Source organism: Marmota flaviventris, chromosome X, assembly GCF_047511675.1.
Source record: "Marmota flaviventris isolate mMarFla1 chromosome X, mMarFla1.hap1, whole genome shotgun sequence".
Classification (NCBI taxonomy): domain Eukaryota; kingdom Metazoa; phylum Chordata; class Mammalia; order Rodentia; family Sciuridae; genus Marmota; species Marmota flaviventris.
In genome coordinates this window covers 39039417-39057266 of record NC_092518.1, presented here as the reverse complement: position 1 = coordinate 39057266, position 17850 = coordinate 39039417, and the positions used below count along the sequence as shown (strand labels likewise).

Genomic DNA, 17850 nt, shown 5'->3' with positions numbered 1-17850 from the left:
CACACACACACATTTTTTCACCTAAAAGACCATTCTTATTTCTTCCAAATAATTTTTAGTCTAGTTTGAACTGTTTGTGAACATATAAATTTCATGAAAAATGTACCAGAAACAAGCTCCAATACAGTATATAAGAATTTCATTATTTACAAAGCAAATTATAATCATCCTAGTCATTAGCAAAGTAGCTTAAAGTGATTTATTCAGTAATGTACAATAAATACTGTATTTATCCAGGTTTACATAATATATTAGGAGGAGCATTTGTCTATAGCATGAGACAATAAAAGAGGTACTTGTTTTCCAGTTCAGTTTTGTAACCTATAAGCAAATGATCTTGAAAAAGTCACTTTAATTTTCTGGATATTCAGTCACTCAACCAACATTGAACACCCAATATGAGCCAGGCATTGCTTTAGACACTAAGTGAATATGACCAGCTCTTTCCATAAAGGAAGTAAATACTTACCTAAATAAATTTAAAACAACCTGTCAATTCTAATAAGAGGTTCTGAGAATATTCTGGAAACACAAAGGAGGAACCTAGTGGGGTAGAAGATTTCCTGTACAAAGTGAGAATGAATAATCCAGGCATGGTAGCACATACCTGTAATCCCAGCAACCCAGGAGGCTGAGGAAGAGGATCACAAATTGGAGGCCAGCCTGGGCAATTTAGTGAGACCCTTCTAAAAAAAAAAAAATGGGGCTGGGGATGTGGCTCAGTGGTTAAGTGCCCCTGGATTTAAGCTCCAGTATGGGAGAGGTTAGGAGAGAGAAAGAAGTGGGAGTGGGGAGGGAGAAAGAGAGAGATGAACGAATGAATGAGTGAATATGAATAAGATACAGTTTACCAGAAAAAAAGAGATGGAAATAAAGGATTCCCCCACTTCCCATGCCAGACAAAATAAACAGAATTAACAAAGTAAAATTCTTCAGAAAGCAGGGAGAAAACTGGTCTGGTGTTATCAGCATCAATGGAATAATAGTGAATGAAGCCAAAGAGGTAGGCAGGGTCACATTATAAATCTCATAATTTATCCACGGGAAATAGGGAACCAGAGAAGGAATTAAATAAGCTCAATTTACATTTCAGTTAAATTACTCTGTTAAGAATAAGAGATTGTGAAGCATGAATTTGAGAGGCTGATAGAGAAAGAGCTGGAACTAGAGTAGTAGTTAGGAACAGGAGGATGGGATGAAGATGAGAATTATTGAAGAAACAAAATCAGCAGATTTGGTAATTTAATGGCTAAGGGAGGTAAGGCAGAAGAAAGTGGGAAAAAAAGATTCTTCTTAGGGAAATGATACTTCCCTGGTTCAGTGCTTCTACATTATAACACACATTAATACATTCTTCAGCACAGCCCAGCATGTGGACTTATCCATATTTGTGGGCTGGGGACATACTTTAGCAGTAGAGCACTTGCCTAGCAGGTACAAGGCCCTGGTTTCGATCCCCAGCACTAGAAAAAAAAGTAGCCAGACTTATGAGTACTTGTGAATGTATACATACCAATGAAATAAGTTTTACAAAATAATACTTACCATTAATTTATGCTATGCTCCCAAATATTTTCTATTATCCCCACCTACAGGCTTGACAAAACATTGCTCTGGTTCATGTGATTGGATGCTAGTAGTGCCATAAACAGAAATGAAAAAATACAGAAGGTAACACAGGTTTACTGTAGAAATATTCAACCAATTCCATTTCCAGGATTTTACAGGTGACCCACAAAAAGAAAGGTATAGTGTTTCAGTTTGGTCTCCAACAAGATGATGAATTAATATAGTTGCTTGTTCCATTGCCCAAGATCAACCCCAAACATACCAAGAAAGGAACCCACTAATAAAGGGGAAAACCATGACCAACCCTTACACAAATGTGTGGGAGGATAAAATATAAAAGGAACTTCTGGGATTTCTGCTCTTGCTTCCTGCACACCACCTCTGATGTAGACCTCCAATCCAGACTTCCTTGGAAGTATTTCAGGGCAGGGAAGAAATACTGTGCTGGATGTAAAGCTAGGAAAGCAGGTAAAGACTAACCAGGGCAATTGCTTCCCTTCTATACCCCCGGAAGTGATGAATTTAAATATAAGGAGAGGGGTTATGAATATATAGCTCAGTGGTAGAGCACCTGCCTAGCATGTATGAGGCCCTGGGCTTGATCCACAACGCCATAAAATAAAATCAAATCTAAGGATTGCTCTCTAATACTGTTTCTCTCAATAAGTCAAATAGGTCCCCAAATTAAAAACAATAATTACACACAACAAATAAACTTGAGTTCCACATTCAAGATGTAGAATAAATTTACATTTTCCTCAAACACACATTAAATATTTTTTAAAAAATCATGTACTGGGCTGTAAAGCAAGCCATAGCAATTTTTAAATTACAAGTTGAGTATCCCTTATCTGAAATGCTTGGAAGCAGAAGTGTTTCAGATTTTGGAGTTTTTGGATTTGGGAATATTTGCATAGACTTTATTGGTTGAATAACCCTAATCTGAAAATCCCAAACTTCTTCTTTATTAGTACATATTAATTATACAGAATGGTGAATTTCATTGTGACATATTGGTACATGCATATAATTTGATCAATTTTATTCCTCAATACCTCCCTTCCTCATTCCCCCAGTCCCCTTCTTCTACCCTATTGATCTCCCTTCTACTTTTATGACATACTTTTTTCCCAACTTGTTTCCACATATGAGGGAAGACCTACAGTACTTATCTTTCTGAGAATGGCTTACTTCACTTAACATAATATTCTCCAGTTCCATCTGTTTTCCTGTACATCACATAATTTTGTTCTTCTTGATAGATGAATAAAATTTCATTGCATATACATACCACATTTGCTTTTCTATTCATCTATTGACTGACACCTAGACTAATTCTTTAACTTGGCTATTGTGAATTGTGTTGTGATAGATATGGATATACATAAACCTCTAAAGTATGTTGACTTTAATTCTTTTGGATAAATACCAAGGAGTGGTATAGCTGGATTATATGGTAGTCCTATTTTTAGTATTTTTGAGGAAACTTCATACTGATTTCCATAGTGGCTGTGGTACTTACATTCCCACCAATAGAGTTTAAGAGTTCACTTTTTCCCTATACACTTGACAGTATTTATTATTACTTGTATTCTTGATGATTGCCATTCTGACTGGAATGAGACAGAATCTCAGGGTACTTTGTTTTTATTTTGGGGATTCCAGGGATTGAACTCAGGGGCACTCAACCACGGAGCCACATCCCCAGCCCTATTTTGTATTTTATTTAGAGACAGGTTTTACCGAGTTGCTTAGCATCTCGCCATTGCTGAGGCTGGCTCTGAACTCACGATCCTCCTGTCTCAGCCTCCCAAGCCACTGGGATTACAGATGTGCACCACTGTACCCGGCTCACAATGTAGTTTTTTTTTTTGTTTTTTCACAATGTAGTTTTGATTTTGAATTTCCCTGATGGATAAAGATGTTGGACATTTTTTTTTTCAAATAACTGTCAGCCATCTGTATTGAAAAGTGTCTGTTCAGTGCATTTGACCATTTATTGAGTGGATTATTTGGGGGTTTCGGGGGGTTTTAGTCTTTTGAGTTCTTTATATATTCTGGACATTAATCCTGTTTGAAAAGTAGCTAGAAAACATTTTTTCTCATTCTACAGGCTGTGTCTTCATGCTGTTGATTGTTTCCTTTACTATACAGAAGAGTTTTACTTTGATGCTATTCCATTTATTGATTCTTTCCTGAGCTATGTTTATTATTTCCTGAGCTATAAGAGTCCTATTCAGGAAATTGTTACCAGTTTCTATATGATGAAATGTTTCCCCTACATTTTCTTCTAACAGTTGCAAAGTTTCTCGGATTAGGTCTTTGATAGGTTTTGGGTTGACTTTTGTGCAGGGAGAGAGATGTAGATCCAGATTCATTCATCTACCTTTGGATATCTAGTTTCCTCAGCACCATTTGTTAAGGCAGCTATTCTTTCTCCACTGTATATTTTTGGCATCTTTGTCAAAAATCACATGACTAAGTATGTAGGTTGGTCTCTGAATGCTCTATTCTATCCCTTTGGTCTACATGTCTGTTTATATGCCAGTCCCATGCTATTTTTGTTACTTTGGTTCTGTAATCCAATTTGAAATTGGGTATTGTAATGCCTCCAGCTTTGCTCTTTTTGCTCAGGATTGCTTTGGCTGTTCTGGGTCTTTTGGTTTTTCCAGATGCATTTTAGGATTGTTTTTACTAGTTCTGTGAAGAATGTCATTGGTATTTAAAAAAAATATTTATTTTTTAGTTGTAGGTGGACATAATATCTTTATTTGATATTTAGGTGGTGCTGAGCATTGAACCCAGTGCCTCATGCATGCTAGGTGAACACTCTACCACTGAGCCACAACCCTAGCCCCATCAATGGTATTTTGATGGATATTACATTGAATCTGTGGATCACTTTTGTAATATGGCCATTTTAACAATATTAATTCTGCCCGTTCATGAGTATGGGAGGTCTTTTCATCTTCTAGTATCTTCAATTTCTTCTTTCAGCATTCTGTAACTTTCTTATAGATGCTAATTACTTCTTTGGTTAGCTTTATTCTGAGGTACTTTTTAACATATCACAAGTGGAGTTCTTTTTTATTTCTCAGTGGATTAACTATTGGTGTATAGAAAAGTTATTGATTTTTATGTACTGATTGTATATCCTGCTACTTTGTTAAATTTATAAGTTCTAGAAGTGGAATTTTTTTTTTAGTATAGGATCATATCATTTGACTTCTTCCTTTCCTATTTATATTCCTTTTATTTTGTTCTCTTGCCTAATAATCTGAGTAAAATTTCAAGTATCATATTGAATAGGAGTGGTAAGAGCAGGCATCCTTATCTTGTTCCTGATTTTAGAGGAAATGCTTTCAGTTTTTCCCTATTCAGTATGATGTTGGCTTTGGGTTTGTCATATATAGCCTTCATTGTTGAGGTAAGTTCCTTCTATTCCTAGTTTCTTCAGGGTTTTTTTTTTTTTTTTTTCATTAAGAGATGCTGAAATATGTTGAAGGCTTTTTCCTGCATCTGCTGGGTTGATCATGTAATTTTTGTCCTGGGTTCTTCTATTTATTTGGTGTATTATGTTTATTGATTTGCACATGTTGAGCATACTATCTTTGCATCCTTGGAAAGAAACCAACTTGATCATGATATTTGATCTTTTTAATGTGTTGTTGAATTCAATTTGCTAATATTTTATTAAGGATTTTTGCACCTATGTTCGTCAAGGATATTGTTCTGCAATTTTTTTCTTTGAAGTGTCTTTATCCAGTTTTGGTATCAGGTTAATACTGATTTCATAGAATAAGCTTGGAAACATTCCCTCCCTTCCTATTTCATGGAATAAATCGAGGAGCATTGGCATTGGTTCTTCACTAAATATCTGGTAAAACTCAGCTATGAGTCCATCTGGTCCTGGGTTTTTCTTGGTTGGAGGTTTTTTTATTACTACTTTCATGTCATTGCTTGTTATTGATCTGTTTAGGTTTTCTGGAATATAAAATTTTCTTTTTTTTTAAGAGAAGGGGGGGAGAATTTTAATATTTATTTATTTATTTATTTATTTTAGTTTTCGGCAGATACAACATCTTTCTTTGTATGTGGTGCTGAGGATCGAACCAGGCCGCACGCATGCCAGGCGAGCGCGCTACAGCTTGAGCCACATCCCCAGCCCTGGAATGTAAATTTTCAAAGTAGTCCCTAATAAACCTGAGACTTAAGTTGTTTCAGTTGTGCCTGTTTTAATATTCCCATCTTTCCCTCTAATTTTAGTAATTTGGGGTCTCTCTCTCTCTCTCTTTTCTCCATATAGTTTGGCTAGAGTTTATCAATCTTGCTTATTTTTTCAAATAATCAATTATTTATTTCATTGATCCTTTGTATTATTTTTATAGTTTTTATTTCCTTAATTTCACCTCTGATTTTCTTTAGGGGTGGGTACTGGGGATTGAACCCAGAGGCATTTTACCATTGAGCTACATCCCCAGATCTTTTTTATTTTGAGACAAGGTCCCACTAAATTGCTTAGGGGCCTTGTTGATTTACTGAGGCTGGCTTTGAATTTGCTGTCCTCCTGTCTCAGCCTTCCAAGTCACTGGGATTATAGGTGTGCACCACATGCCCAGCTAGAACTTCTAAAAGTTAACCTTTTTGGAATTGTGGAGGCATTTTATTACCCTGCTTTCTTATGTTTCCTGTGCTTTAATATTGAGATTTGCTCATTTGCTGGGATGGATATCTCTTCCACTGTTATGTAAGGGCCTCTTTAGTGAGCTGCTTTATCTTACCATGTACCAAGGACCAGGGGTAAATCTCAGCATCAAAGCACCCATTCATTGTGTTCTTAGTGCTATGATGAATCCCTAGCACTGTTTTGGGAGGAGATAATAATCACCAGTAACTGCAACTACTTGAAAGCAAACAGTATACTAGTAAATGATAAAAATTTATTGAAAATGTTCTCTATAACTCCACTAGTCAAAAAGTGGAAAAGTGGAGTAATACTCTATAATAGGCTGAAAAAATTAAAATTAAACTATATAGAATATGAAGAGAAAGAAGACAAAAAAAAAAAAAAAAAAACACAACAACCAGGAAGGCATGAAGGAAGAAAGAAACAGAAGATAAAATAAGAGTAAAAAAGGAGAGAATATGCAAGAGAAAGCAAAGGCAGAGTTAATAAATCCAATTAACATATTAGAACATTAAAAAGGTACATAAAATTAGATTAACATACACATTGTCAAATAGTAAAGGGAAACCTACCAAATCAACAGAGAGGACAACCCCAGTGAAACAAAACAAAACAAAAAATAAACTTAAAAGTAAAGAGTCTAAAATTACTCTTTGCCAAGATATTTGAAGTGGAAATTTCTTACTGGGCCTTAAAGCTTTGGATTCTGCCAGATATTAGGAGGTATAGTAAGTGCCAAAGCCTCAGCTACATGATCTCTGAAGTATCTGGGTGTGGAGGTAGCAATTGTACCAGCTGTCTCTGCTCTGAGTTGGGAGCTGTATAATCAGTATTTCCCCATCTAGCTCAGCATTCTGCTACAATAACTGTCCAAAGGGTGGGCACAGTGGCACACGCCTATAATCCCCTCTGCTCAGGAGGCTGAGGCAGGAGAATCATGAGTTCAAAGCCAGCCTCAGCAAAAGCAAAGCACTAAGCAACTCAGTGAGACTCTGTCTCTAAATAAAATACAAAATAGTGGGGCTGGGGCTCAGTGACAGAGTGCTCACCTGGGTTCAATCCTCAGCACCATAAAAAAATAAAATAAAGGTATTGTGTCTACCTACACACACACACACACACAAAAAAAAAATAGAGCTGGGGATGTGGCTCAGTGGTAGAGTGCCCCTGAGTTCAATCCCTGCTACCCCTACAAATAAAGCTTCAGATTTCAGAGCATTTTGGATTTTAAAATTAGGGACACTCAACCTGTACTATTAAAGAAATACACACAGTGAATTGCTCTTTCAAAGATAACAGTAGGCCTTATAAAAACGTCAAGACTAGTAGCCTGCCCAACATTGACCCTAATAAGAAAAGCAGAAAGAGACATAACAAAAGAAGAAAATTTCAGGCCCATTTCACATGCCCATACATGAAAACAAAATTAGCAAATTGAATCAATCCCATAGAAAGAGAAAACACCAAATCAGGTTGTGTGGTATTAGAAAATCTTTAAATGTAAACCATCACTATATAACATCAACTTAATCTTAAGTCCTGTTGCCCTCCCATGTGAACTCTGTTCTTTAGTAAATCTGAAATACTGACTGTGCTGTATATGTGGCCTTTGATTCCCCTTGACCCAGAATACCTTCTCCCAGTTCTACTTGTCTGTTTGTGAAACAGTTTCTGTGAAGCTTTCCAGGTTCCCTCAACTGGAAACATGCTCCCTTTCCTTAGTACCTACATTACATTAAATATCAACCTATGACCCTTCCTGTAATATAAGTTTTAGGCTGGAATCCTGAAACCAGTCTATTTTTTTTTCAAATTTTTAATTTGAAAGATGGAGTCTCACTAAGTTGAGATGGAGTCTCACTAAGTTGCTGAGACTGGCCTCAAACTTGGGATTCTCCTGCCTCAGCTTTTCAAGTAGCTAGAATTACAGGCATGTGCCACTGCACCCAGCTTGCAATCAGTCTATTTAAAACTGAAACATTTCTCCCAACATTACCTCTTTATTTTCCAAAGTGCTTGGCTTCCTTCTGACATACTATATATAAATTATATTTTTTATGTGTCTACCGTCTGCCCTCCATGAGAACATAACTTTCATGAAAAAGAACGATCTGTTTAGTTCACCCTTATTGTCCCCAGAACCCAGAACAGTGTTCAATTCTACCAAAGCACTTCACACATACTTGTTGAATCCATTTTGATCACTTAAAATTTATTACCTTAGAGTGTAACTTGCAATAGGTGATCTACATATGTTATGTGAATAGTAACTAAGTTTGATAATCATACATCTCTTAAGGGGAACTTGAAGCTTCTCCACACCTCATCCTCAATCCCATCCCCAAAGAACTGATCAAGAACAAAATGGTAGGGTTTGCCAGGTATGGTGACACACATCTGTAATCCCAGCATCTCAGGATGCTGAGGTAAGAGAATCACAAGTTCAAAGCTAGCCTCAGTAACTTAGAAGGACCCTGTCTCAAAATAAAAAGGACTAGGGACTTAGCTCCATGGATTCAATCCCTAGTACCAAAAAAACTTTTAAAAGTAGGGTTGCAGGTATAGCTCAGTGATATAGCACTTGCCTTACATGCACAAGGCCCTGGGTTCAATCCCCAGCATCATAAAAAGAAAAAAATTGTTTTTTTAGTGACACTTAATTGGGTCATTATTCAAGCTGGCCAATTTCTGAGTAGGAAAATAAACTATAACTATACACAAAGCCTGGCAGAAGCCCTCTTTTTAATGCCTGACCTGGGTCTTTGCTTTTTACATTCTCTTCTTTCCTACACCTGAATAAAAAAAGGTTTAGGCTGCATTCCCTTGGAAAGCTACTAGAAGGGGATGGGAATATAGCCATGAGCAGGCTAATGGGATCTTGAGCCAGTGTAGGCCTTAAGGTGGAAATAAGGAACAAGAAAGAGTGGTTTAAGTCAGTTCTGCTTTAAACCTTAAGCAGGGTAAAAACATTTTATGCTTCTCTTTCTGGCACCAAGTCAACTCCCACAGAGGGGCTGGTAAAAATGAAAGTGCCAACAAACAGAGAGAGGTAGGGAAAAGGAGCAGGAGTTGGCCTATTTTTACCACGCCTCAAGATCAATGGGCAAGTGGAATCCTCATGCATGTTTGTGGTTTATCTAACTGTACCAGAAACTTCTTAAAACTTTTATGTAAAATTTTGTGAATGTTGGGCTGGGGTTGTGGCTCAGTGGTAAAGCACTCACCTAGCATGTGTGAGGCCCTGGGTTTGAACCTCAGCACCACATTAAAAAAATAAATAAAATAAAGGTATTGTGTCTGACTACAACTAAAAAATAATTTTTTAAAAAAAATTTTGTGTTTTTCCTGGGGATTTGATTTGGGGTTCAAGATTCTGGCCAAATGATTTTGTCTAGACACAGGTAAGTTTAAACATTTGCAAGCATATTTATATGAAAATTAAGTAGGTGAAAAAAAACACAACTGGGGGCTGGGGTTGTGGTTCAGCGGTAGAGCGCTTGCCTAGCCTGGGTTCAATCCTCAGGACCACATAAAAATAAATGAATGGAATAAAGGTATTGTGTCCAACTAAAAAAATTAATATTTAAAAAAAGAAAAAAACCACAACTGGATAAAAATAAATCAGCAAGGGGCTGGGGTTGTGGCTGAGTGGTAGAGTGCTCACTTAGCATGCCTGAGGCACTGGGTTTGATCCTCAGCACCACATAAAGGTAAAATATACTGTGTCCACCTAAAACTAAAAATAAATAAATAAACATTAAAAAAAAAGAATTCAACATGAGGTGCAATGGCACACATCCGTAATCCCAATGACTTGGGAGCTGAGGCAGGAGGATTCTAAGCTGGAGTCCAGTCTTGACAACTTAGTGAGTCTCTGTCTCAAAATAAAAAAGTCTGGAAGTGTAGCCCAGTGGTAGAGTGCCTCTGAGTTAAATCCCTAGTACCACCATCACCAAAAAGAAAGAACTTAGCTAGTGTTTTTTTGTTGTTGTTTGTTTTTAATGTATTGTTTAGTTGTAGTTTGACACATTACCTTTATTTATTTATTTATTTATTTATGGTGCTGGGGATCAAACCCAGGGCCTAGCACATGCTAGGCAAGTGCCCTACCACTAAGCCTCAACCCCAGCCCTTAGCTAGTGTTTTTTACATGACAATTGATATGATATAGTATGAGATATACAGTATTAAACTGACAAATTTCAACTACATAAATTGGCATTGAGACTTCTTGTTGCAAATACAGAAAGTCTATTCTTAACTTTTAATTTACTGAGCTGTTGTCTTATTGATAGGCTCAGACTTTGTTATGGATTTAATGTCTGTCCTTCACCCCCAAAATTTGTTGAAGTGCAAACCTCCAGTGTCATGGGTTTTTAGAGGTGGGGAGGCTTTGAGAGGTTATTAGGTTTAAATGAAGTCATGAGAGCCCATCATGATGGTATTAATGCCCTTTTAAGAATAAAAAGAGGGGCTGGGCTGTGGCTCAGTGGTAGAGCACTTGCCTAGGATATGTGAGGCACTGGATTTGAGTCTCAGCACCACATATAAATAAATAAAATAAAGATCCATCAACAACTAAAAAAAATTAAAAAAAAAAGAATAAGAAGAGACATCAAGTGTTTTCTCTCCAAGAGCAAGAAAGCACACAGAGAAGAGGCTATGGGGTACAACAAGAAGGCAGCCATCTATAAACTAAAAAAAGAAGCCTCAGCAGATGCTGGATCTTCTGGCACCTTGATCTTGGTATTCCCATGCTCTAGAACTCTGAGAAATACATTTCTGTTACTTAAGCTACCCAGTCTGCAGTATGTTGCTATGGCAGCCTGTCTCAATCTCCTCCAACAGCAAAGGCCCTCTTCTCTTTGTGCTTTTACCAGGCTTTATACTGTGTGTGTGTGTGTGTGTGTGTGTGTGTGTGTGTGAGAGAGAGAGAGAGAGAGAGAGAGAGAGAGAGAGAGGGAGGGAGAGAGAGAAACAGAGAGAACACATGCACATGCATACACTAGAGCAACTGCACTTGTGTGATAGCTCTCTGGCGAATCTTCTTAAAAGGACGCTAATCCTTTCAGATCAGAGCTCCACCCTTATGACCTCATTTAACCTTAATTACTTCCTTAGAGGCCCTATATCCACATACAGCCACATTGTGTTGGGAGAGGGTAGGCCTTCAACATAAGAATCTGACAAACATTCAGTCTGTAGCAGCTGCCAAAACTAAGGATTTAAATGTAATTTAATATTTTCTCTGTACATTCCAGCTTTCCTAACTCATGGAGCGAAATTAATCATATAGCTAAAGAGTCTATAGCTAAATAATTCTGTAGTATAAAATTATTTGAATTGTCAACCCAGTCTTCAAAGGAGAAACAAGATTTATGCTGCTGTGCTTTCTCAATAATGCCTGAAAGTTGCTCAAAGCAAAAAGTAATAATAAAGCAACCTGAAACTTAGGCCCATAATAACCTTGCAAGTTACTGGTTCTCAAATAAAGTGCCTAAAATCACACTCATAAAAAGATCATGGTTTAAATTACTTTTTTTATATGAGCCATTTATAGAAGTGAGCTTTGATTAGACTGTATTTCTTATTATAATTCTTAAAAGGTAATAGGTCTGGGGATATAGTTCAGTAGTAAAGCACTTTCCCTAAGTTATATCCCCAGCACCACACACACAAAAGAAGACCCTGAGTTCAATGCCCAGCACCACAAAAAAGGTAATATACTTTCAAAATCAAAGAAAAAATTAGGAGTTGGAATTAACATGATATTAATTTGATGTCCTACAGCTACTAAACTAAATTAAGCATTATTTTTCTAATATAAAACAAAAGTGAACATCTTATTCTTAATCTAAGATAAAATAATGGATTTTGTTCATTTTAATGGAAATCTAGTCCACAAAAAATTCTTTTTAAAAAAGAAGTAGCTACTTGGAAAAGATAATGCAGCTTCTGCCAATATCTCTTGGGCCACTGGCCCTTGGAACCCAGCCATAATACTGTGAGGAAGCCCAGGCTGCATGGAGAGTGCCTGGCCTTCAGCCCTAGCTGAGCTCCCAGCTGAAAGCCAACAATAACTTGCCAGCCAGCTAGGCTGTTAAGCCATCCTGAAGGTAGATTATTCAGCCCCTAGTCAAACTGCCACAGTTGATTCAACATTGAGCAGAATCAACCATCTTAGCTTTATACAAATTGCAATATTGTAAACAAAGTAAATACTTGCCATTGTTTTAAGATATTAAGTTTCAGGTATGCAGAGATGGTTTGGTATGCAGAGATGGACAACTAGAATACCTTGCTTACTTAAAAGAAGGCTAAAATAGCATCTAGCCCCCTATTTGATGCAGACACTTCTTTCTAGCAGGTTACCGTTTAACCTCTGAACATTCTGACTAATGTGGAGGTCAATTTCTCACAAAGCCACCCTTTCCACTGATGAACAACTTTGGGAATTATAATCTGCTTAAAGTTTGTTCAAGTTCTTTCCTTGGATATGATCATTACTGTCTAACCTCTCTAGTTCATGGGGAGAAATTAATCAAATAGCTAAAGATTCTACAGTTAAACAGTTCTGTAGTATAAAATTATTTGGATTGCCAATCTGGTTCAAAGGAGGAACAGGGAAAGGACAGGCCTTTGCCATATTAAATAGTGGAGAAATATTTATAACTGTCCCACTTTATAGATGAGGAACCTGAAGTGCACAAATTGGTTGCTTTAACAAAAGTTACACAATAGAAACTTGAATTTAAAAAAATTTGTTTAGTATTATTTCTATTAAACATGAATCAAATGTAACAAATACAAGATGTGTTGTTCATACCCAACTACAGTTTTCAAATTTATGTCATTATTGTTTAGATACATAATCTTCATTTCCTCTTATTTAGGAGGAACATTGGTATGAATAACTGGGAAATGAAAAATAATTTTCTGTATCATCTTCACCTGATTTTCACTTAAATACTCCCTGTCTTAACTCCAAAAAAAAAAAAAAAAAAACAAGTAATTTCCTGGAGGGCTTGGATGGGTATTATAATTCTGGATCTCCCTTGGTGTTTGAATACACATATTTTGAATACTTTGCCTAACTGGAAGATAGCATGTGGATAACAAAGATAAAAGCATTTCTTTCCAATTATTTATGTACAGATATTGTAATCCAAATATATTTCTTATCATGTCAGTGCAGTAACTGTAAACTTTTTTTCAAAGTCAGCAGCAATAGAAAATGAATTTCTTCCACTGTTGACTACAGTATGTCAGTTGCCATGACAACACTTACTCCCCAAACATTCTTTCTAATTGAGACAATTTCTTCTTACTTCAGTCCCTGAAGACTGACCCAATTACCCAACTCAAAACCCCAAGGGTGCCCCTCAATAAAGGTACTCTGGTTACACAACCTAAGGAAAATTTAAACACCACTTTCTAAGTTGCAAGGAAACTTCAGGGAACTCATTTTGGTTTTATACATAAAATCATAGAAGCTGAATGGCAATTGATATGACTTTAAAAACATATAAGCTATATTAAAATATAGCAGAATCAACCATCTTAGCTTTATACAAATTGCAACATTGTGAACAAAGTAAATACTTGCCATTGTTTTACATTATGGAAACCTAAACTTTTAACACAAACCATTTCTGTTAATATAATGCAGTATATCTCAGTTATGTTCTCTAGGCTGTATTTGCATTCTGTTCCTTCTAAGGTATGATTAAACTCTTCTAGGAGCAGGGCATGATGGTGTAGTCCCGTAATCCCAGCATCTTGGGAGGCTGAGACAATAGGATCATGAGTTCAAAGCCAAGCTCAGCAACTTAGTAAAGCCCTAAGCAACTCAGCAAGACTCTGTCTTTAAATAAAATATAAACAAGGGCTGGGGATGTGGCTCAGTAGTTAAGTACCCCTGGGTTCAAGCCCCAATAGCCCCTCCCCCAAAATCTAGGAGCAAACAAGACCATGGTCACTGAAAACATCATTGGACTAATACAGAACATTTATACAGTAGTCCAAATCAAGCTCACAGCAAGCAAGAAACTAGAAATATATTTAAAATCATATAAAACTTAAAACTATGGTAAATGAGGCACTATAGAGAGATTCCTAGTTATTCCAAAAGAACAACAACAACAACAAATTCCAGAAAGAAAAAGCAGTGTTAAAAATGTGGTGTCTCCATTGTTTCAAAATGTAAGCTAATATTTCTCTTTCTTCAATGGTCCAAAGACTTTTAAACTGAGTTGTTTGGGGAATATAATGCTCATTTAGTTAGAAAAATCTTGATTAATTGAGTTGATCAAGATTTTAACTTATTCAATGTCAGCTTACCAATACAACTTACTTTCAGTCACTTATGGTAGACCAGCCTTGAAGCCATTGTGCAGTCTAGAATATTGTATGGCTGAGTGTACACTCTCCTTTAAGGAGGAAATAAGGTAAAAGCAATTAGCTGAGGTGTTCTCTATGTGATTATGTTGATTCCTTTGTTGGTATGTGAAATTTTATAGCCCTTTCAATCAAATGAGAAAAAATAATTTGTATATTCTAACTTTTTTTTTAGTTTAAATAAACAAGTTACCCTTACTACTGTTGAATTTCCTCCAAAAGTATAAATCATTCTATAATGACTGTATCTATTATAGTATGTTACAGTAGATACATGTGTCCTGAAGTGTTCTATATCTGCTAGGATAACCTAGAAGCAGCACTTTTTAAATGGCAAACTAAATCCAATGAAAATAAACTCTCATGATAAGCCTATTTTTCCATTATTGACTTTTTCAAGTATTTACATAAATAGCTGCTAAGTATTGTGAAAAAAAAAAAAAAAAGATCTTGTATTGGGGCTGGGGACATAGCTCGGTAGTAGAGTGCTTGCCTAGCATGCACAAGGCCCAGGGTTTCACCCTCAGCACTGCAAAAAGTAAAATAAAAATTTAAACTTTTTTTAAAAAATATTTTTTAGTTGTAGTTGGACACAATATCTTTATTTATTTGTTTGTTTGTTTATGTGATGCTGAGGATTGAACCCAGCATCTCACATGTGCTTGGCAAGTGCTCTGCCACTGAGCTATAACCCCAGCCCCTAAACTTTTAATACACATACAGAAGTATGAGCTTATTTATACATATCAGTAATATCTATACAACTGTAGTATCTAGTAATGTTCTCAAAAAATGTTCCCTGTTTATAAGTAACAGTTTGCTACATATGGTGTCCCCTGTTCTATTTTTCAATGATTTTACTTAGCCAAAGAGCAAAAGAAGAAAAATCACAGAACGCATCCACTGATCTAAAAGAGGGATTAATTGGAAAGATCCCAATTAAGCTGAATGAAATGTCAATAAAGGTTAACTGTAGCACAATTTATTGTAAAACAATGAATCAGAGGCAAACATAGGCTAAAACTAAACTTTTGTTTTGAAATCATAGGCTAAAACTAAAGTTTAGCCTATGATTTCAAAACAAAAAGCTAAAATAAAAATTAAAAAACACAACTTTCTCTGTGGCAGACAGTTCAAGTTTAAACAGCATTGTTAGAAATCCTAGATCTGAGGAAAATGAATCTTTCAAAAAACGCTCACCAAATAACTTTAAAAGACAGGTTCTAGCCAAGTGCAGGAGGCTGAAGTAGAAGGATCACAAGTTTGAAGCTGGCATCAGCAATTTAGCCAGGCCCTAAGCAATTTAACAAGACCCTGTCTCAAAATAAAAAATACAAAAGGCTGAGGATGTAACTCAGTCATAAAGCGCACAAGTTCAATCCCTAGTACCAAAAGAAAAGAAAAAAAAGATAGGTGCAATCTCCTTGTACAATAGAAAACACAGCTTTCATACATGATAAAATGCCACCATGAAGTATGAATAAGAGAAAACAAATGTATCACATGGTGCAAGAAGGGTCTAAGAACCAGAGGCAGAAAGATGGGGCTGAGAATAATGAAAAAAGCTTCTAATTTATTAAATGTAACACTTGGAGAATCTACATGCCTAAATTCTGCTGGGAATTGGTGATTGGGCAGGAAGGTTTATGACTGAATCAAACCATTAGTAAGAAACTTACTATAAAGTATTTTGGGGGTAAAGATATGTTGCACTAGGTAAGAGTTAACTGTTCTTACACTCATTAAAGACAATCTCATTTTGTTTGGAAGAGAATAATTAAGTCTATCAAAGTTACTAGGCATAAATGAAGAACTATGTAAAAAGAGGAACCATTAAGAAATGGATGAGTAAGTGTGTTTGTGCAAGACTAGGGGATATCTTCAAAATAAGAATAAGGGTGTTTTCATTCACATAAAGCAATAATAAATATTGCCTAGTTCATACCAATTACTTTCACTTTACAGTCTTAACACGCATTCAAGACTTTTGATTTTCATTATCCCTTTCAGCCAACTGGAAAAGGAGGGAGAGGGAAGCTGTACATTATAACAGTACACTTAGTAACTAAGAAAATGCAGCAGTGGAATATGTCATGCGGCACCAAAGAGATTTGCCAGGGAGTGCAGACAAAAGAGAAACAGCCACAGAACATAAGCCGCGGAAGAGATGAGAATCAGTCCCATATGTAATTCGACGGTTGGACCAAACCCCGCTCAGCGCGGCTGGTGAAATGAGGTGATTTGCGATTCAGCGCATTCTTGGCTCCTTCCCTGAGTCTATCCTCGAACGGGAAGTAGGCGCAAGTCAGGGAGCAAAACCGAGGCAAAGCCCCCGAGGGTACATCTACCTGGACAACGAACTTGAAGGCCCCTTTCACAGCTCTTTGGGACGCTCTCCCAAAGTCTTGCACCCAGACTTCAGCTACCCATATCGTTGAGTCGGCTTCCCTAGACCTTCCCGGCTATAAGGGCCACTTGCCGGGCGGCTCTAAAGGACTGAGACCAGGGGTTGAAATACTTTCATTACCTTTTCGCGCTGGTCCCAGCTGTACTGCTTGGGCTGCTCCTCCTCACTCTCGGGCCGCGACTCCTCAGCCTTCCGCCCCTTAGAGAAGTAGCAGCCCATGGTCCTGGCCTGCGGGTCTCACCAGCCAACCAACTAGCCCGGGCACCTCCTGGAGTGTGATGTGAACCCTGGGCACTCTGGCCCCGCGGCTCTCTGGACACCGACCCGCGGAGCCGCCCAGCTGCCCGCAGCCCCGGTTCACCGCCAGGCCCAACACCCCTTCTTCTTTTCCCCTTAGTCGCCCTGACGACCCACTGTAGCCAATGACGGCTCAGAGCCTGTTGAGCCAATCAAAGCCCCGTGAACAGTTCTGTGCGGCCTATAAACAGAGACCAACGTACTCACCAATCCAAGCCTGGCTCCAGCGTAAGCCCTCAGCGGCGGAGCAGCCCAGCTCTGGAGAACGCACAGCGGCCCCTCCCCTAGTTCTGTCCCGCCCCACCCCTCAGCCCCGCCCCACCCCTCAGCCCCGCCCCACCCCTCAGCCCCGCCCCTCATGGAACTCAGCGGGCCCCCTTAGCTGGTGGGAGGTGGGACTCGGCATCCGGGTCTTTTTGCCCAAATTCTAGGCGCGGGATGGATGCTTAGTCGAATATTACACTTGTTTTATCATGCAAGTTGTGAGGGAACA

At 37.6% G+C, this 17850-nt stretch overlaps 1 protein-coding gene across 1 annotated transcript in view; it reads right to left on the bottom strand.

Moving 5' to 3' along the window:
* Window positions 1-17437, bottom strand: part of Rp2 (RP2 activator of ARL3 GTPase) — a 44754-nt gene extending 27317 nt beyond the window's left edge. Inside the window, exon 1 of the mRNA XM_027927288.2 lies at window positions 17181-17437. Coding sequence (XP_027783089.2) covers window positions 17181-17279 — 99 coding nt within the window. The 5' untranslated portion in view covers window positions 17280-17437. The remainder of the gene's footprint in view (window positions 1-17180) is intronic.
* Window positions 17438-17850: the final 413 nt, after the last annotated feature.